This window comes from Rhincodon typus, chromosome 18 (assembly GCF_021869965.1).
Source record: "Rhincodon typus isolate 14 chromosome 18, sRhiTyp1.1, whole genome shotgun sequence".
Classification (NCBI taxonomy): Eukaryota; Metazoa; Chordata; class Chondrichthyes; order Orectolobiformes; family Rhincodontidae; genus Rhincodon; species Rhincodon typus.
The window spans coordinates 57,245,286-57,263,980 of NC_063349.1; the positions used below are offsets into that span (position 1 = coordinate 57,245,286).

At 45.4% G+C, this 18,695-nt stretch overlaps 1 protein-coding gene across 1 annotated transcript in view; it reads right to left on the bottom strand.

The window, feature by feature from the left end:
* Positions 1-7,073: 7,073 nt before the first annotated feature.
* The window catches only part of nav3 (neuron navigator 3), a 178,104-nt gene continuing 166,482 nt past the window's right edge, over positions 7,074-18,695 (bottom strand). The window contains exons 29-30 of the mRNA XM_048607473.1: positions 12,586-12,789; positions 7,074-10,000 (exon numbers count right to left, since the gene is read on the bottom strand). Of these exons, the coding sequence (XP_048463430.1) occupies positions 9,881-10,000; positions 12,586-12,789 (324 nt within the window). The 3' untranslated portion in view covers positions 7,074-9,880. The remainder of the gene's footprint in view (positions 10,001-12,585; positions 12,790-18,695) is intronic.

An 18,695-nucleotide genomic window follows, 5' to 3' on the forward strand; every position in this document is an offset into this window, starting at 1 on the left:
TTGGTGTGCATTTGTCAAAAGCTGCTAGATTCTGGAAAATTCCATGAGATTGGAAAGTAATAAATATAACCCTTCTTCTAGAAGGGAGAGGGAGATAGAAAGCAGGAAAACTGTAGGCCAGCTAGCTGTGCTAGAATCAAGCACTAAAGAAATTATAGCTGTGCACTTAGAAAAACTCAAAGTAACTGGGCACAGTCAGCAGGGTTTTGTTGAAGGTAAGCATGTCTGACCAATTATTTGTAAGGATTAACATGTGTTGTGGATAAATGGAAGACCATTGATGTACTGTACTTGGATTTCTGGAAGGTACTTGATGGGACACCTGAAAGATCATTGTTGGAAATAAAAGGGATGTCATTAACATTGATCAAAGGGGCGGCACTGTGGTTTAGTAGTTAACACTGCTGGCTCACAGCACCAGGGACCCGGGTTCGATTCCAGCCTCATGTGACTGTCTGTGTGGAGTTTGCACATTCTTCCCGTGTCTGCATGGGTTTCCTTCGGGTGCTCCAGTTTCATCCCACAGTCCAAAGACGTGCAGGTTGGGTGGATTGGCCATGCTAAATTGGTCATAGTGTTAGGGATGTGCAGGCTAGGTGGACTAGCCATGGGAAGTGCAGGGTTACAGGGATAGGGTGGGTCTGGGGCAGGATGTACTTCAGAGGGGCAGTGTGGACTTGATGGGCCAAATGGCCTGCTTTCAAATTGCAGCAGTTCTATTCTATGATTCTGTGACAGGGTGATCTGGCTGACAGAAAACAAAGGCAGGGGAGAGGCTACGGCTGGAATAAGGAAGGCTAAGTGGGGCCCATTACGGACAAGTAGGATAAGCTGCTCACTGAAGCATAGGATGTGGCAGAAGTGCTAAATGGTGCCAGCAATCACCATTGTTCCTGGTGGCACTGGACAGGCCTGAGGGGTACCAGCCAGTCAGAGTGAAACTGCTGTGGGGACACTGGTCTAGCTGGATGTGATTTATGGGAAACTTCACCCCGAGTAAATTTCTGCTCATTGGGATAATCCCTCAGATTCACTTCCAGACGTTTACTGTCAAATATATGCAAATATCACTAGAAATTCCAAAGCAGCTTTCTCCATATCTGCCTGGGCTTTCAGCTATTGCCCTTGAGGAATTGGTAGTCAAGGGCCTTTGGTGTGAGGGTGGGGCAGGTGTTTGGGTTTATAGGTCAGGAAAGGTCACTCCCAATGAAGCAGAGATACTCGGAATATATTTGCCTGCACAGAGAGTCCAATAGTCATTTCTTAGGCTAAGATTTAGATTTAGGGTTAGATTTATTGTCACATGCATATAAAAATACAGTGACAAGTGTTTTTTTGTGTGTTGTAAGTGTCACTATGCTCTGGCACCATCTTGAAACAATGAATATCATGCAAGATTTTGCTGCAATAGAGTTCATCTTTCTCTTTTCTTCTTGGTCCTAGTCTGACACTCCTCCAGTCACTGCTTGACATTGGCCAGACTTGCTATAAAAGGCCCCCACCAACAGCACAATCATGACCACTGCATCTGAGCTGGAGCCACGGCCTGGGGATGTGCGGATACCATATCTCCTGTTCCCCATCCAATGTTCCTCCAGACACTGCCGTCGGTCATTCGTTGCTGGGGTCTTCCACCGTTCACCAACGCTGCCCACTCCTTCAGGTGCCCGGGCCTAGCTGCGGGCCTGGAGCCTTGGCCTAGCTTTGTGTCCAGGATGGGGGAGTCAGGCCAGGGCCTGTTCCTCGCTCTCCAGGAGACCCCGGGCTGCAGTGGAGCTGTATTGGGCTTGTCCTGGTGTGCTGCCACCAGAAGCCTCATCCTTCACCCGCCATTCTCCAGGCTTGAAAGGAAAGAAAGCAAAGAAGAAAAGAGAAAAGAAAAAGGGAAAAAGTAAAAAAGAAGAAAAGAAAAAAAAGAGAAAGTAAGTAGATGGGAGTGGACGAGCTCTGCTACTCCGTTGCCATCTTAGAAAGAGGTCAGCCAATGAAGACTGAAATGAGGAGAAATCTCTTCACAAAGAAGGATTTGAACCTTTGAGATTATTTAGCCTGAGAGTTATGAATGTTCCGTTGTTAAGTATGTTCAAGGCAAGGGTTGATAGAGTTTTGAACTCCAGCCGAATGAAGGAACATTGGTATGCGAAAGGGAACTGGAGCTCGACCATCAGCCCTTTGGCCTATTTGAGCATACTGTGGCTGTAAGAGGTGTATTTTGTCCTTGTCTTTTTTTATGGAGAAAGGTTGAGACAGGCTCTGAGCGGTCTGCCTGAAGCCAATATGAGGCCCTGGGGACTTTTTTTTAAAGTTAGAACAATAGAAGCAGCTGGAATGGGTGGGGTCAACCTCCCACAGAACCAGGATTTTCAGTACTAGCTTTCAGCAGTTGCTGCTGGGATCCTCTCTTATTCCTCTCTCTGTTACAGCTAAAAGCTGGGGTTCTTTTTCTGCTGCTGGAATTGCATGTGAGACAATCTGTTTTACAGAAGTCGTGGGAACTGCAGATGATGGAGAATCTGAGATAACAAGGTGTAGAGCTGGATGAACACAGCAGGCCAAGCAGCATCAGAGGAGCAGGAAGGCTGATGTTTTGGGTCTGGACCCTTCTTCAGAAATGGGGGAGGGGAAGGGGGTTCTGAAATAAATAGGGAGAGAGGGGGAGGCAGATAGAAGATGGATAGAGGAGAAGATATGTGGAGAGGAGACAGACAGGTCAAAGAGGCGGGGATAGAGCCAGTAAAGGTGAGTGTAGGTGGGGAGGTAGGGAGGAGATAGGTCAGTCCAGGGAGGATGGACAGGTCAAGGGGGCAGGATGAGGTTAGTAGGTAGGAGGTGGGTGTGGGGCTTGAGGTGGGAGGAGGGGATAGGTGGGAGGGAGAACAGGTTAGGGAGACGGGGACGAGCTGGGCTGGTTTTGGGATGCGTTAGGGGGAGGGGAGATTTTGAAGCTTGTGAAGTCCACATTGATACCATTGGGCTGCAGGGTTCCCAAGTGAAATATGAGTTGCAGTTCCTGCAACCTTCGGGTGGCATCGTTGTGGCACTGCAGGAGGCCCAGGATGGACATGTCATCCAAGGAGTGGGAAGGGGAGTTGAAATGGTTCGCGACTGGGAGGTGCAGTTGTCTATTGCGAACCGAGCGTAGGTGTTCCACAAAGCGGTCCCCAAGCCTCCGCTTGGTTTCCCCGATGTAGAGGAGGCCACACCGGGTACAGCGGATACAGTATACCATATTAGCAGATGTGCAAGTGAACATCTGTTTGATGTGGAAGGTCTTCTTCGGACCTGGGATAGGGGTGAGGGAGGAGGTATGGGGGCAGGTGGAGCACTTCCTGCAGTTGCAGGGAAAAGTGCCGGGTATGGTGCAGCTGGAGGGGCGTGTGGAGCAGACAAGGGAGTCCCGGAGAGAGTGGTCCCTCCGGAAAGCAGATAAGGGTGGGGAGGGAAAAATGTCTTTGGTGGTGGGGTCAGATTGCAGGTGGCGGAAGTGCCTGAGGATGATGCGTTGGATCCGGAGGTTGGTGGGGTGGTATGTGAGGATGAGGGGGATTCTGTTTTGGTTGTTATTGCGGGGAGGGGGTGTGAGGGATAAGTTGCGGGAAATGCAGGAGACACGGTTGAGGACGTTTTCGACCACTGTGGAAGGGAAGTTGCGGTCCTTGCAAAACGAGGACATCTGAGATGTACGGGAGTGGAATGCCTCTTCCTGGGAGCAGATGCGGCGGAGGCAAAGGAATTGGGAATAGGGGATCGCATTTTTGCAGGAATGTGGGTGAGAGGAGGTGTATTCTAGGTAGCTGTGGGAGTCGATAGGCTTGAAATGGATATCGGTTTCCAGGTGGTTACCAGAGATGGAGACAGAGAGGTCCAGGAAGGAGAGAGAGGTATCGGAGATGGTCCAGGTGAACTTAAGGTTGGGGTGGAAGGTGTTGGGGAAGTGGATGGACTGTTCGAGCTCCTCTTGGGAGCATGAGGCGGTGCTGACACAGTCATCAATGTAACGGAGGAAGAGTTGGGGGATAGGGCCAGTGTAGGTACGGAAGAGGGGTTGTTCCACGTGACCTACAAAGAGGCAGGCATAGCTTGGGCCCATGCGGGTACCCATGGCCACCCACTTTGTCTGTAGGAAGTGGGAGGAATTGAAGGAGAATTTGTTGAGGGTGAGGACGAGTTCGGCTAAGCGGATGAGGGTGTCAGTGGAGGGGGACTGGTTGGGCCTGTGGGACAGGAAGAAGTGGAGGGCCTTTAGGCCATCTGCATGGGGAATGCAAGTGTTTAGGGACTGGACATCCATGGTAAAGATGAGGTGTTGGGGACCAGGGAATCAGAAGTTTTGGAGGAGGTGGAGGGCATGGGTGGTGCCACGGACGTAGGTGGGGAGTTCCTGGACCAAGGGGGAGAAAATGGAGTCGAGATAAGCGGAAGTGCCTTCTGGAGGGACCACTCTCTCTGGGACTCCTTTGTCTGCTCCACACTCCCCTCCAGCCCCACCACACCCGGCACTTTTCCCTGCAACCGCAGGAGGTGCTACACCTGCCCTACACCTCCTCCCTCACCCCCATCCCAGGCCCCAAGAAGACTTTCCACATCAAACAGATGTTCACCTGCACATCTGCCAATGTGGTATACTGCATCCGCTGTTCCCGTTGTGGTCTCCTCTACATCGGGGAAACCAAGTGAGGCTTGGAGACCGCTTTGTGGAACACCTGTGCTCGGTTCGCGACAAACAACTGCACCTCTCAGTCGCAAACCATTTCAAATCCCCTCCCACTCCTTGGACGACATGTCCATCCTGGGCCTCCTCCAGTGCCACAATGATGCCACCTGAAGGTTGCGGAAACAGCAACTCATATTCCGCTTGGGAACCCTGCAGCCCAATGGTATCAATGTGGATTTCACAAGCTTCAAAATCTCCCCTCCCCCTACCGCATCCCAAAACCAACCCACCTCGTCCCCGCCTCCCTAACCTGTCCTTCCTCCCACCTATCCCCCCCTCCCACCTCAAGCCCCCCCCCCCTCTCCTACCTACTAACCTCATCCCACCCCCTTGACCTGTCCGTCCTCCCTGGACTGACCTATCTCCTCACTACCTCCCCACCTACACTCACCTTTACTGGCTCCATCCCAGTCTCTTTGACCTGTCTCCTCTCCACCAATCTGCTCCTTTATCCATCTTCTATTCACCTCCCCCTCTCTCCCTATTTATTTCAGAATTCCCTTCCCCTCCCCCATTTCTGAAGAAGGGTCCAGACCCGAAACATCAGCCTTCCTGCTCCTCTGATGCTGCTTGGCCTCCTGTGTTCATCCAGCTCTATACCTTGTTATCTCTATTTTACAGAATTTGCCTTTGCCAAGGATGTGTGTATCGGGTGTTACTATATTGGAACAGTTACTGTTTAGCAGTTAAATTATCTATTACTCTGTTAAGTTTTCCAATAGAGTTTAGTTATTCCAATTCATTTGTTGTTGCATTTTAACTATAGTGTATGAATGAAGTGTGTTTTGCTTTGAACTGGTAGTTTGACCAATCAAATTGTATCCTAGCATTTGCCTTTAAAATATGAGAAGTTAGGGTCTACGCTATGTTCTTAATATGTTTTGAGGGGGTTTGGTCTGATCCCATTACACTACCCCAGTCCTATTTCTTGCTACAGAGTTACAGCTTTACAGAGTTGCCTGGGCAGTGCATCACTCAACAGGCAGTTTTTCTCCTTTAGGATCAGGAGAGTCTGGAAAAGGGTACAACCAAGGCATGTTGAGTGCAATAACTGAGGACAACACTCTCCCTGCAGCACTGAGGGTGTACTGCACAGTCTTTGGGATGAGCTATTATACAGAGGCTCTGTTTAACTTTGCAACTGGTTGCAAATGATCCAATGACACTGTTTGAAAAGGAGCAGGAGAATTCTCCATTATGTAGTAGTCAATTTGGAACACCACTTTAATGTCATAACATTAGATCATTTGGTCATTATTTGAGTCATATTTGTGGAGGTTTGCTGTGTGTAAATTAGCTGCTGAGTTGCCTATGTTACAAGAACAGGTACACTTTGAAAAACATTTAATCAGGTGTCGAGCGCTTTCAGGCATTCTGGTGATGTAAAAAACACAATATAAATCCATGTTTTCTGCTGCTGGGGAGTCTGAAAAATGGGTGTAAAACTGTAGAATCAGAGCCAGGTCATTCAGAAATTGGGAAGCACTTTCTTCACACAAAAGATGGTAGAACCTTCCAAACCCACAAACACTTCTATCTAGAAGGACAAGGGCAGCAGATACATGGGAACACCACCCCCTGCAAGTTCCCCTCCGAGCCATTCACCATCCTGACTTGGAAATATATCGCCATTCCTTCACCGTCGCTGGGTCAAAATTCCAGAATTCCCTCCCTTAAGGGCATTGCGGGTCAACCTACAGCAGGTGGACTGCAGCAGTTCAAGAAGGCAGCTCACCCCCACCTTCTCAAGGGTCAACTAGGGATGGGCAACAAATACTGGCCCAGCCAGCGACGCCCACATCCTGTGAATAAGTAAAACAAAGAATGTGCTATTCCCGCTAGAAGCAGCAGAGTCCTGCTTGATTAGATTCTATGATCAACATTAAGGTTACAGTGTGTTATGGAACCAAGGAAGATCAATTGAGCTCAGATACAGTTCAGGCATAATCTAATTGGAATGGCAGAAGAAGTCCGAGGAGATGAAGGATTATCAGGTGCTGGACAAACTCAGCAGGTCTGCCAGTCTCTGTGCAAAGAGAAACAGATTTAACATCTCGAGTCTAGTGACTCTTCTTCAGGAATGTAGAGTTGACGTTAAAATCAGGTCAGCCATGATCTTATTGATGGCAGAGCAGGTGTGAAAGGCTGAGTAGCCTGCTCTTGTTCCTCATTTGTATGTTCATATGCCCCTATTCCTACATTAATCTATTTGTGTATGTTTCAAGTCTGATGCAGCTGCAGATCAATAAGGATTTTCCACACCTCCCTGTATTAAACATCTGGGAATGAGAAGGCATTAAGAAATCTAACATATCAACGAGAGCATAATTCAATAAATAGTATCACTTTAATGGTAAAGTCATAATTTAGACAGACACAATGTGCATAATTTGGAAAAAAAAATTCAAATACAAGATGGAGAGACACATTAAAACCAGATATTAACAATTCATTCATCTGGTTACACCCAAATACTCAAACTCAAAAGTTAACACCTGAAAAAGACTGCAAAAAACTCTCCCCGTGGTTGTTTTCATCATTTTCTCATTTTGTTGTTGCTGTCACTGACTATTTACATTGTATGTTACATCAAAATGTACAGAATACAAAATATGTTTTACAGAAAACTGTTTCACACAAAAACACTTCCCCATGTCTCACTGAGATGTGTCAAAGATGGGCATTTTGGCAAAACAGTAGACTTGTGCTATACAGGCTCTAACTGTAGGGACTGGAACAAGGTCAGCGAGGTGGGCCTCACAGAATATGAGTTCCCTGATTGGGGCTGTTAACCTGGTCCAATCAGGGAGCCCTGGCTGACAAATATAAACAGGAATGTCAGAGATCCTGTTCACTCCAAGAGCTGGCTCTGAGGGAGCTGGTTAGTATCAAGGATGGGCAGTTTGGGTGAACAGTAGACTTGTGCTATACAGGCTGAAACAAACCCAACATTCAGTGAAGATGCCCCAATGAACAAGATGATTAAAAATTGGCAGTGGTCCACCTGTGGCTCATTAATCTCCGATGGAGAGCAGCTCCTAGTAATGATTATCACACAAAATAAAACACATCCCGTCTAGACAGAGAATTCTCAACAGTGTTTACAAAAATCCCAGCATAGTCAAGTAAAGTAAATGTTTACACCAAGTAATACATATATCAGAAATTCTCAACTCTTTACTGTGCAAGGCAAAACAAAACACATTTCTTTCTCTTGTTCTTTTGTTTCTCTATTTACAATTTCTCATGTTTGTGCAAAAACCCTTTCTAAACACAAAGAAATCAAATGAACTTGCTGCCCCCCCCCCTTCATTGGATTTGAGAGAAAACCCCAATGAAATGCACTCTTCACGCTCCCCCTCCCAGACAACACCCACCCCCCATCCCAGAGTGAGGTGCTTTTCCGTATGTTAACATGTGAAAGGCCAATTTTAATTCTAAACCTAAACTGAAGCAGAAATTGCTGGAGAACCTTGGCAGGTTTGGAGAGAACTAAAAATCAAAGTTTAAAGTCCAGTGACCCTTCTTCAGAACAGTTTCTGAATTTCTCCAGCACTTTCTGGTTTTGTTTCAGATTTCCAGCATCCATAATTCTTTATTTATTTTACCATTAACCTGCCTTAGGGGTTGGGGGGTGGGAGGAATTGGGTGTTGGCTATCTGAATCAGGTTGAAGAGTTTTGAAAGTCCATTTGCATTCTCGTGAATACAGAGTTGATGGGTCCAGGGAGGAGGTTGTGTGGGATTGGGGTTTGTCTGTAAAAAGAGTGCCAGGAGATGGGGGCTGACATTAAAACTGGCTCTCCTTCTCTTTGAAAGAGATTCAGCTTTGCATATAGGTAGTAAAAACATGCTGAAAGTTTATACAAGAAAAAATTTTGTGCTCATGCCCTTCTGCCAAGTGCCCCCAGCTCTGCTGGGTTAGATTCAGTGGAGAACCACTTTATGCACCTACCAATTGTTATCTTTCAGTCATTTCACTGAAGCTATGACTTGTAAATACTATTAAAAAAGAAAAGGTAGGAGCAGACAGAGGGAGGGAGGGAGAGACAGTGAATAGGAATGGGTTTTATGATAAGTATTTGCTTGTTGAAGATAATTCAAATTTCCCTTTTAGGTGCAGAGTAAAACGCAGCCCCTGACTGTGGGAGAATAAGTAGGAACTACTGTAGGTCTAACCAGTGTGAAATTATCAAACCTACTCCATTTCACGTCCTCCAAACTCCATAAACAAAGAGTTGCAAGATACAAATATTTGCAGACAAAATTAAATGGCTTTATTTAAGTCCTGTAACCTGTTGAGAATAAGGCAAGTGATTCAGCACCATAATGAACGTTATTCCCACTTGGACACTGAAAGACTTTCCACAACCTCTATTGATGTAGCCCTTCACAAGCCAAGGTTATCACTTGTACCAGTAGTGGAGGTTTAAGTAAGTCTGGTGACTGAGAGACCTTTTCTTCAAGTTAAAAGACTTGAAATTTAAATTAAAAAAAAACTACAACGTACAGCAGTAGAAATCCATTAAATGAAGCCTTTTAGAAAGAAAAAAAATGCTTCGACCAGCAGCACCAGGAAAAGCTGAGCTGTGTGTCCAGCATGTTTTCAAAAGTTGACCCCACGGTGATTGCACACTGCATGCCCCCTCTCCCAACGTTGTGCTTATTGTGTGCAAAGCTGTTGGGATTGTGGGCAGTGGGTGTAAACCAAGGACTGTTTCTGGCTTTTTCAACCAGCACCAATACAACAGAGAGCTGAGGTTAGGACGGAGATGGACCTGCAACAGTCTAATCCACTCCTTGCAGCACCTCAATTAAAATTAAAATCAGGTTTACACATGTAAATACTTTGCAAAAATTCCAGTTTGGCTTGATTTCATGTGCAATTATTTTTTGTTTGTTTGTTTGTGTGTATATTTTATCTGTTATGTACAAGTCATGTTGATGAATCAAACTCAGTTGGTTCCCATTAGTGTGTCCTTCAACATGGCTGGCTCAAGCTAGCTGACCTCATGTTAAGAGTTCCCCGCCTGTGCACATGCTGTGGATCTTCACCACAGCACTGAGAGTCTTCATCCCTCACTGCGTGACTTCACACCCTCAACGGAGATCAGCATCTGCAGCAGCAACGAAAACTCACACACCCCCAGCACACTCTGAATTCACTTCACAGAGTCGACTCCAAGGATGAGTCTAAAATGTCATCATGGTGGCTGGCGCAGTCACTGTCACAGCTCTGTGCACTGGAGTAATTCGCTGCCTCTTGAAGCCTCATCAACATGTTCATCTAGGGAAGAATGGTACGTTAAGCATCAATTCATTGGATGTTCAAGAACCAACTAAGCAAAAAACCCAAAAAAAAACTGCATATGTTGGAAATCAGAAACAGAAACAAAAATTGCTGGAAAAGCTCAGCAGGTCTGGCAGCATCTGTGGAGAGAGAAACAGAGTTAACGTTATGGATCCAGGAACCCTTCCTCAGAACCTTTCTTCTGAGGGTCACTTGACCCGAAATGTTAACTTTGCTTTCTCTTCACAGATGCTTCCAGACCTACTGTAATGAATGAAGAAAAGTGATCAACTGATGATGCATTGAGCTTGACATAGACTCATAGAGGCCTACAGCTCAGAGAAACTCCCTTTGATCAACCCCCATCAAAAACAACTATTGTAATCGAAGGCAGTCAATATGTCATTGTCATGTACGAACTATCGTGGCACAGTATAGATATTTTCTGAGCAACCTTTTTAGAGATGTTATTGCACACCTCTGTGACTTGAACCTCAGTCTCCTGGCTCAGAAGCAGAGACATTACCCCTGTGCCACTAAAGTCCTGACAGTCAATGTGACAATCTGCATGACAAAATGGTCAACACCTATCAATTTAGGGCCATCTGGTGAGCGATGAAGAAGAGCTACAAAGGACTGTCCGCAGTGATTGAGGTACATCTCAGGCAGGCTGGGCATATATTTTGCTTCATGGACAAAGTGGCACAGGGCAGTACCAGGTAGCACACATGGTGATCTGCATTTAAGGAGGGACTTTCAAGAGTGGGACATCACCTGGGCTGGAGCGAAGGAGACTATAATGGACTGGGGCCAGTGAAAGCCAATGGACTGCCCACTGTCCTGCATGGAACCACAGGAACTATGTCCCAGTAAGTAAGGAGTCTGGAGGAACAGATTACATCTGACAAGCAGGAAAATATAACCTGGGTATCTAGATGTGGTCTTGTGCAGGATTTTGCTGGTTCCTTAAGCCTAATTTCAATATTTTTTCCCATAGATGGATAGATAGAACAGTGCAGAGATTTCTTCCTTCTTGGTAGGACTATACCCCAAAACAAATTAACTTCGCAGCAAATCAGCTGTAACATGGTAATTTTTTTTTTAAAATGGAGAATTACATTCAGTAGGTCAACAATAACAATTTATGTTGCACCCTTACTGCTGTAAAATGTCCCTGGAGTGCTTCACAGGAGTACTCTAAAACACAGTTTGATGCTGATCCATGTAAGGAGATATTGGGTGAGGCGACTAGAAGCTTGGTCACCCAGCCAGATTGTGCGGAGCATCCTACAGCAGGACAGCAAGGACATTGTCATTCCACTCTGTGAAGTGATTGGCAATAAGCGTCTCATGAGATAAGAACTGGAGAGAAACCATAAAGGGCTGAGGTTATGGAGAAATTTGAACACAAGGTTGAGGATTTTAAATTGTGGCTCTGTTTGCTTGGAAGCCCAGGTTGGTCAGTGAGAACAGGATTGATGTGTGAATAGGAGACAGTATGAACTTTGGATTTACGGACGGTTGAACACAATAGATATTCAGAATAGCCAAATCTAAGGATAACAAAGGTGGTACATGAATGTCTCCTCAGGAGATGAGCTGAGGAAGGGCCACAGTGTTACAGTTACAGAGGTAAAAATAGGTGGAATTAGGGAATGGTGCAGATACATGGTCCAAGGCTCATCTCAGGGCCAAATATTATGAGGTTTGGAAACAGCATGATTTAACCTGAAACAGTGACCAGGCAAGGAGGTAGTGGCTAAGGAAGAGAGTTCAAGATGGGAGACAGGAGAAAAGAGCCTCAGTCCTTTCCATATTTAACTGGAGGCAGTTTTTGCTCATCCAGCACTCTATCAGGTAAGTTAGCAGCTGTAGAGGAGCTGGAAGAGTTATTGGGGAGGCCCAGCTGGCTACCACTGGTTCATGTTAAAGTTATGAGTGTGCCCCTGTGTGATGTTACCATGGGGCAGCACGTGGAAGAGAAACGGGAGAGGACAGGGTCCAATGCTTATGGAACACCAGAGGTATCAGTGTGGGAAAAGGGAGAGAACCCATTGTAAACTATCAGGAGAGTGGAACATGGGGTCAGTGTTTCAGGTTAAGGATCTTTCAGCTGTAACACTAGGTAAGAAGCAGGAGGACAGTCAATTTTGTCATTTCGTCATTTAAACTCCCAACTGGGTGATATTAGCTTTGCAAATTTAACTTCAAAACCTGTTGCCTGTTGAAGGGCAATAGACATTCACATTGCAATGTTGTTTATAATGTTGTAAATGTCCATGCACTGGGTAGTGTAATCCTATGGGCCTTTCCTCTGAACACTCTGTTGCATATTCTCGTGAGCAGTTTAGTTTCATCTTCAGGGTAAAGATGCAAAGCTCAAAACATCGCTTCACCATCAGCCTTCACCACTTTTCCATTTTGAGAGGATTATCGTGGTTCTGCAGTGTAACTGATAGTAAGTTTGTGCTACAATTCACCGAAATGTAAAAGTGGGCAGCCACAGGGAACGAGATGCTGTTGTGGGACAGGGTGAGCTGGCTGATACTCACAGGAGTTCAGTGTGTCACAGTATCACTTACCAATGGGTCACCATCACTATCACTTTGGGGGACGTGCTTGGAGGATCCTCCTTCCTTGGCAGACGTGTGACCATCATAGCCCACATCCTCAGGTCGAAGTTGCAGTAGCGATGGCCACTCATGCTGCAGTGAGCCTGCATTCCACGGGTAGGTGTCTACGACCCACTTGGCAGGATCCTCCCATTGTGCTCTCTTGCCATATAACTGGAACATGGAAGAAGTTGCAGAAGGTAATTCGACCAGCTCACACAGTTACAAAGACAGAAATTGATGGAAAATCTCACCAGGTCTTGCAGCAACTTTGGAGAGAGAAACAGAACTAACATTTTGAGCCCAGTACGACTTATTCATCTTATTGATAAAAAAATAGAAATAATTGTGGATGCTGGAAATCAAGAAAAAAAACAGAAATTGCTGGAAAAACTCAGCAGGTTTGGAAGCATCGGTGGAGATCTGTGCTGTAACTATCCTGTGATTCTGTGACTGGAACAGGAGGAGGTCATTCACATGTTGGGCTTGTTCTGCAGTAAGTTTGGTCAAAGCTGATTTGTATCCAATCTACATTTACCAGTCTGGTTTGATCCTTGCTTCACAAAAATCTAACAACCTCAGGTCAATACTTTCCATTGGCTTTGAGCTGGATTTCAGGAGAAACAGTGTTACGGGATCCTATTCACTTTTTGCCTGAAGAAGCTGTTCCTGACATTATCTCTGAACTGCCCCTCTCTAACATTAAGGTTATGCTCATTGTTCTGGAGGTGCCACCTCTCAGGTCAACAATTAGATCAAGCCCCATCTCCTCCTGCAGGTAAATGTACCCATTTGTACAGCATTATCCTGCACAAATGTTCATGACAGCTCTCCAGTGTCTTTACCTCCATTTCACTTTTAATCACTATCAGTAAAAACAGATTATCTGGTCATTTATATTATTGCTAGTTACAGGAGGTTGCTTTTGCAAAATTAGTTGCAATGTTCACTCACATTTCCAACATTGACTGGACTTCCAAAGTACTCTGCATCCTGTTAAACACCTTGAGATGGTCTGGATCATGGAAGATATGCGTAAAGTAAATTATTTATTTCCTCTCCTAAAGTGTCCAACTGCCTGCCTCAAATAAGGGCTTACAATAAAGGATGAGGTATTCCCTACATTGGGAGATCCTATACTTTGTACTCTTAAGAGGTCCAATGTAGGATCTGTGATTGAGATGGTTGATGAAACTGGGGTGCAGCATATGGGACAGACATTGTGTAAGAAGGAGAGGGACATGGTCTAGATTAACCCCTTAACTATGCTCGTGACCCACAGGTTTCATCCCTCAACAGGAGAGACTACCATCTCAGTAGCCACACAGGTGAACAAGTAGACAGCAAAGGGTAAACAGAAATCTGCATCTTTTTCTATTTGCCAGTTCAGAAGCATAGGTATTTATCAGCCATGGAGTTGTTTTCTCAGAATGGAAAGAGGCCCTTCAGCCCATCATGTCTGCATCAGTCACGAAATACCCACTAACCCAATCCCATTTTTCAGCACTTTGCCTGTATGTTACGGCATTTCAAGTGCTCACCTAAATACTTTTTAAATGTCTTGAGCATTCCTGTCTCTACCACACTTTCAGGCACAGAGTTCCAGATAATTCACCACCCTCTGGGTGAAAATTTCTTCAGCAAATCCCCTTTAAACCTCCTGCTCCTTACTTTTAAACTCTGCCCCATGGTTACTGACCCCTCTACTAAGGAGAAATTCTTCTCCCTAACTACCCTGTCTATGCTCCTCAGAGCTTTGTACACCTCAGTCAGATCCCCTGAGCCTTCTCTGTTCTAAGTAAAACAGCCCCGGTCTGTCTGGTCTCTCTAGATTGTGCAATTGAGCTCCCACTTTTTGTACAAAGAAAAACATAGGATGCGGTCTCTTTGAATCTGTCTTTAAACAGATCCTGGGTTGAAGCAGATATCTTTGAATAAGGCAGTGGTTATGATTTTGTGTGTTATAGAGTTGGAAAGGACATGACACTGAAGGGACAATAAGAGGTTGTGAGTTGGACTACTGCAGTTGAGATGATGCCAGAACCCACAAGGTGGTGTAAATAAGTCAGAGAAGGGAGCTCTTAGGGACTCTGTGTTACTAAAACTCCTGTGACCTGAGCAGTAAGGGGTTCACAGATGTGTGCCTCATTGGTGGTAACGCTGTCTGGAAATTTCAGATGTAATGAGTCTCAAAACCCAAAGTAATTGCTTGGGAAGTGAGAAATCCTGCAAACAAAGGCTGAATTGGAAAGGCTGGAGTTGCATGTGGTTCCACATTTGTGTAGGAAAACAAAAATACAAAAAGAAAGAGCAGAATAATGAAGTAATGTGAATGCTTGTGACAGCACGAGCCATTTACTTATTGCAGTGACTATATAAAATGAATGTATTGTTTATTCAGATTATCCTTTAACTGTTAGTTAATGCATGAATGTTGTGCCCTGAACACACCCACCATTCAAATACCAATGGAAGAAGCTCATCCAACCCTGAAGAAAACAATGAACGTACATTTCTATAGCACCTTTCACCATATTAACACATCCAAAAGTGCTCCCCAGCCAAGTAAGAAATATATTAAGGAATTCTTTGCATTGTTTCCACTGTTGGAAAGTAGGAGACATAACAGCCAATTTTTGTACAGCAAGCTCCCACAAGCAACAATGAGATAAACGGGTAAGAGATAGTAGGAACTGCAGATGCTGGAGAATCTGAGATAACAAGGTGTAGAGCTGGATGAACACAGCAGGGCAAGCAGCATCAGAGGAGCAGGAAGGCTGACGTTTTGGGTCTAGACCCTTCTTCAGAAATAGGGGAGGGGAAGGGGGTTCTGAAATAAATAGGGAGAGAGGGGGAGGCGGATAGAAGATGGATAGAGGAGAAGATAGGTGGAGAGGAGACAGACAGGCCAAAGAGAGGGGGATGGAGCCAGTAAAGGTGAGTGTAGGTGGGGAGGTAGGGAGGAGATAGGTCAGTCCAGGGAGGACGGACAGGTCAATGGGGCGGGATGAGGTTAGTAGGTAGGAAATGGGGGTGCGGCTTGAGGTGGGAGGAGGGAATGGGTTTGAAGCTTCAAAATCTCCCCTCCCCCTACCGCATCCCAAAACCAGCCCAGCTCGTCCCCGCCTTCCTAACCTGTCCTTCCTCCCACCTATCCCCTCCTCCCACCTCAAGCTCCACCCCCTTCTCCTACCTACTAACCTCATCCTGTCCCCTTGACCTGTCCATCCTCCCTGGACTGACCTATCTCCTCCCTACCTCCCCACCTACACTCACCTTTACTGGCTCTATCCCCGCCTCTTTGACCTGTCTGTCTCCTCTCCACCTATCTTCTCCTCTATCCATCTTCTTTCTGCCTCCCCCTCTCTCCCTATTTATTTCAAAACCCCCTTCCCCTCCCCCATTTCTGAAGAAGGGTCTAGGCCCGAAACGTCAGTCTTCCTGCTCCTCTAATGCTGCTTGGCCTGCTATGTTCATCCAGCTCTACACCTTGTTATCTCAGATAAACGGGTAATCTGTTTTTAGTCCAGTTCAGGGTCAGTGAATTCCCAATTATAGAGTCATAGAGCCATACAGCATGGAAACACACCCTTTTGTCCAACTCCTCCATGCTGACCAAGTTTCCCAAATTAAACTAGTCCCATTTGCCTGCATTTGGCCCATATTCCTCTAAACCTTTCTTATTCAAGCACCAATCCAAATGTCTTTTAAATGTTGTAACTTTATCTGCATCTACCACTTCCTCTGGCAGTTCATTCCACATATGAACTACTCTCCGTGTGAAAAAGTTGCCCCTCAGGTCCCTTTTAAATATTTCCCCTCTCATCTTAAACAATCTAGTTTTGAATTTCCCTACCTTTGGGAAAAGACTTTTGCCATTCACCCTATCTATGCCCCCCATTATTTTAGAAACCTCTATAAGGTCACCCCTCAAACTCCCAAGCTCGAGTGAAAATAGTCCCAGCCTATCCAGCCTCTCCTTATACCTCAAACCCTCCATTTCCCTCAACATCCTTATGGACCTTTTCTGTACCCTCTCCAATGTAATAGCATTCATCCTATCGCAGGGCAACTAGAATTGTACACAGTACTCCAAAAGTGGTCTCACCAATGTCCTGTACAACTGCAACATGATTTTCCAACTCCTAGACCCAATGGTCTGAGCATTGAAGGCAAGTGTGCAAAATACCTTCTAAACTACCCTGTCAACCTGTGACGCCACTTTCAAGGAACCATATACCTGAACCCCTTGGTCTTTCAGTTCTACAACATTACCCAGGAAACTCCCATTAACTGTATAAGTCCTGCCCTTGTTTGCTTTACCAAAATGCAACACCTTGCATTTATCCAAATTAAACTCCTTTTGCCACTCCTCAGCCCATTGGCCAATTGACTAATCCCTTTGTAATCTTAGATAACTTTCTTCACCATCTGCTATACCACTAATTTTGGTGTCGTCTGCAAACTTACTAAACGTGCCTTCTATACTCTCATCCAAATCATTTATATAAATGATAATCAAAAGTGGACCCAGCACCAATCCCTGCTGAACACGACTGGTCACAGGCCTCTTGTCCAAAAAACAACCCTCCACCACCACACTCTGTCTCCTACCATGAAGCTAATTCTGTATCCCACTGGCAAGCTCATCATGAATTGTATGTGATCTAACTTTATTAACCAGCCTACCATGTGGAACCTTGTCAAAGGCCTCACTTAAGTCCACGTAGACAACGTCTGCCCTCATTTATCGTCTTGGTCGTATTTCAAAAAACTCAATCAAGTTTGTGACAACTACTGGATTCATGGTAAAGGTGACAGGATTGCAGGACTGTGGGTTGATACACAAAGACAGAACATAGAACTGTACAGCACAGGATGTTGTGCTGAACATGACATCAATGAAACTAATCCCTTCTGCTTGCCCTTGGTCCATATCCCTCCATTCCTTGCATTTACATGTGTTTATCTAAAAGTCTCTTAAATGTCCCTATCATATCTGCCTCCACAACCATCTGGAATGCAGTGCATTCCAGACTCCTACCAATCTGTGTAATCATGCCCCTCACATCTCCTTCAAACTTTCCCCCTCTAACCTTAAATGCATGGCCCCTAGTGTTAGACATTTAAACCCTGGGGAAAAGATTCTGACCGTGAACCCTATCTATGCCTCTCATAATGTTACAGACTTCTATCTGAGTTTTTCCAGCCTCTCCTTATACTCATACCCTCTAATCCAAGCAGCATCCTGCTTAAAAAAAACACGGAACAAAAACAGAAGTTGCTGGAAAAGCTCAGCAGGTCTGGCAGCATCTGTGAAGGATAAAACAGAATTAATGTTTCAGGTCCGGTGACCCTTCCTCAGAACGGGATGCTTCCTCAGCATCCTGTAAACCTCTTCTGCACCCTCTCCAAAGTCTCCACATCCTTCCTGTAATGTGGCGACCAGAACTCCACACAATACTCAAAAGGTGGCCTAACCAAAGTCTTATAAAGCTGCAACATGACATCCTGACTCTGGTACTCAATTCCCTAACCAATAAAGGCAAGCATGCCATATGCCTTCTGTAACATCCTATCTATTTGCGTGGCTACTTTCAGGGAGATATGGACTTGAACTCAAGATCCCTCTGTACATCAATGCTGTTCAGGGTCCTGCCATTAGCTGTATACTTTTCCTTAACATTTGACCTCCCAAAATGCAGCACCTCACACTTACCCAGATTAAACTCCATCGGCCATTTCTCCGCCCATATCTGCAACTGATCTATATCCCGCTGTATCCTTTGACAACCTTCCACACTATCCACAACTCAACTGATCTTTGTATCGCCTGCAAACTTACTAACGCACCCATTTACGTTTTCATCCAAGTCATTTATATATAACACAAACAGCAGAGGTTCCATGCAGATCCCTCTGGAACACCACTTGTCACAGATCTCCAGCCTGAAAAACACCCTTCCACCATCACCCTCTGTCTTGTATGGGTAAGCCAATTCTGAATCCACGCTGCCAAGTCACCATGAATCCCACTCATCTTAACCTTCTGGATGAGCCTACCATGAGGGACCTTGTCA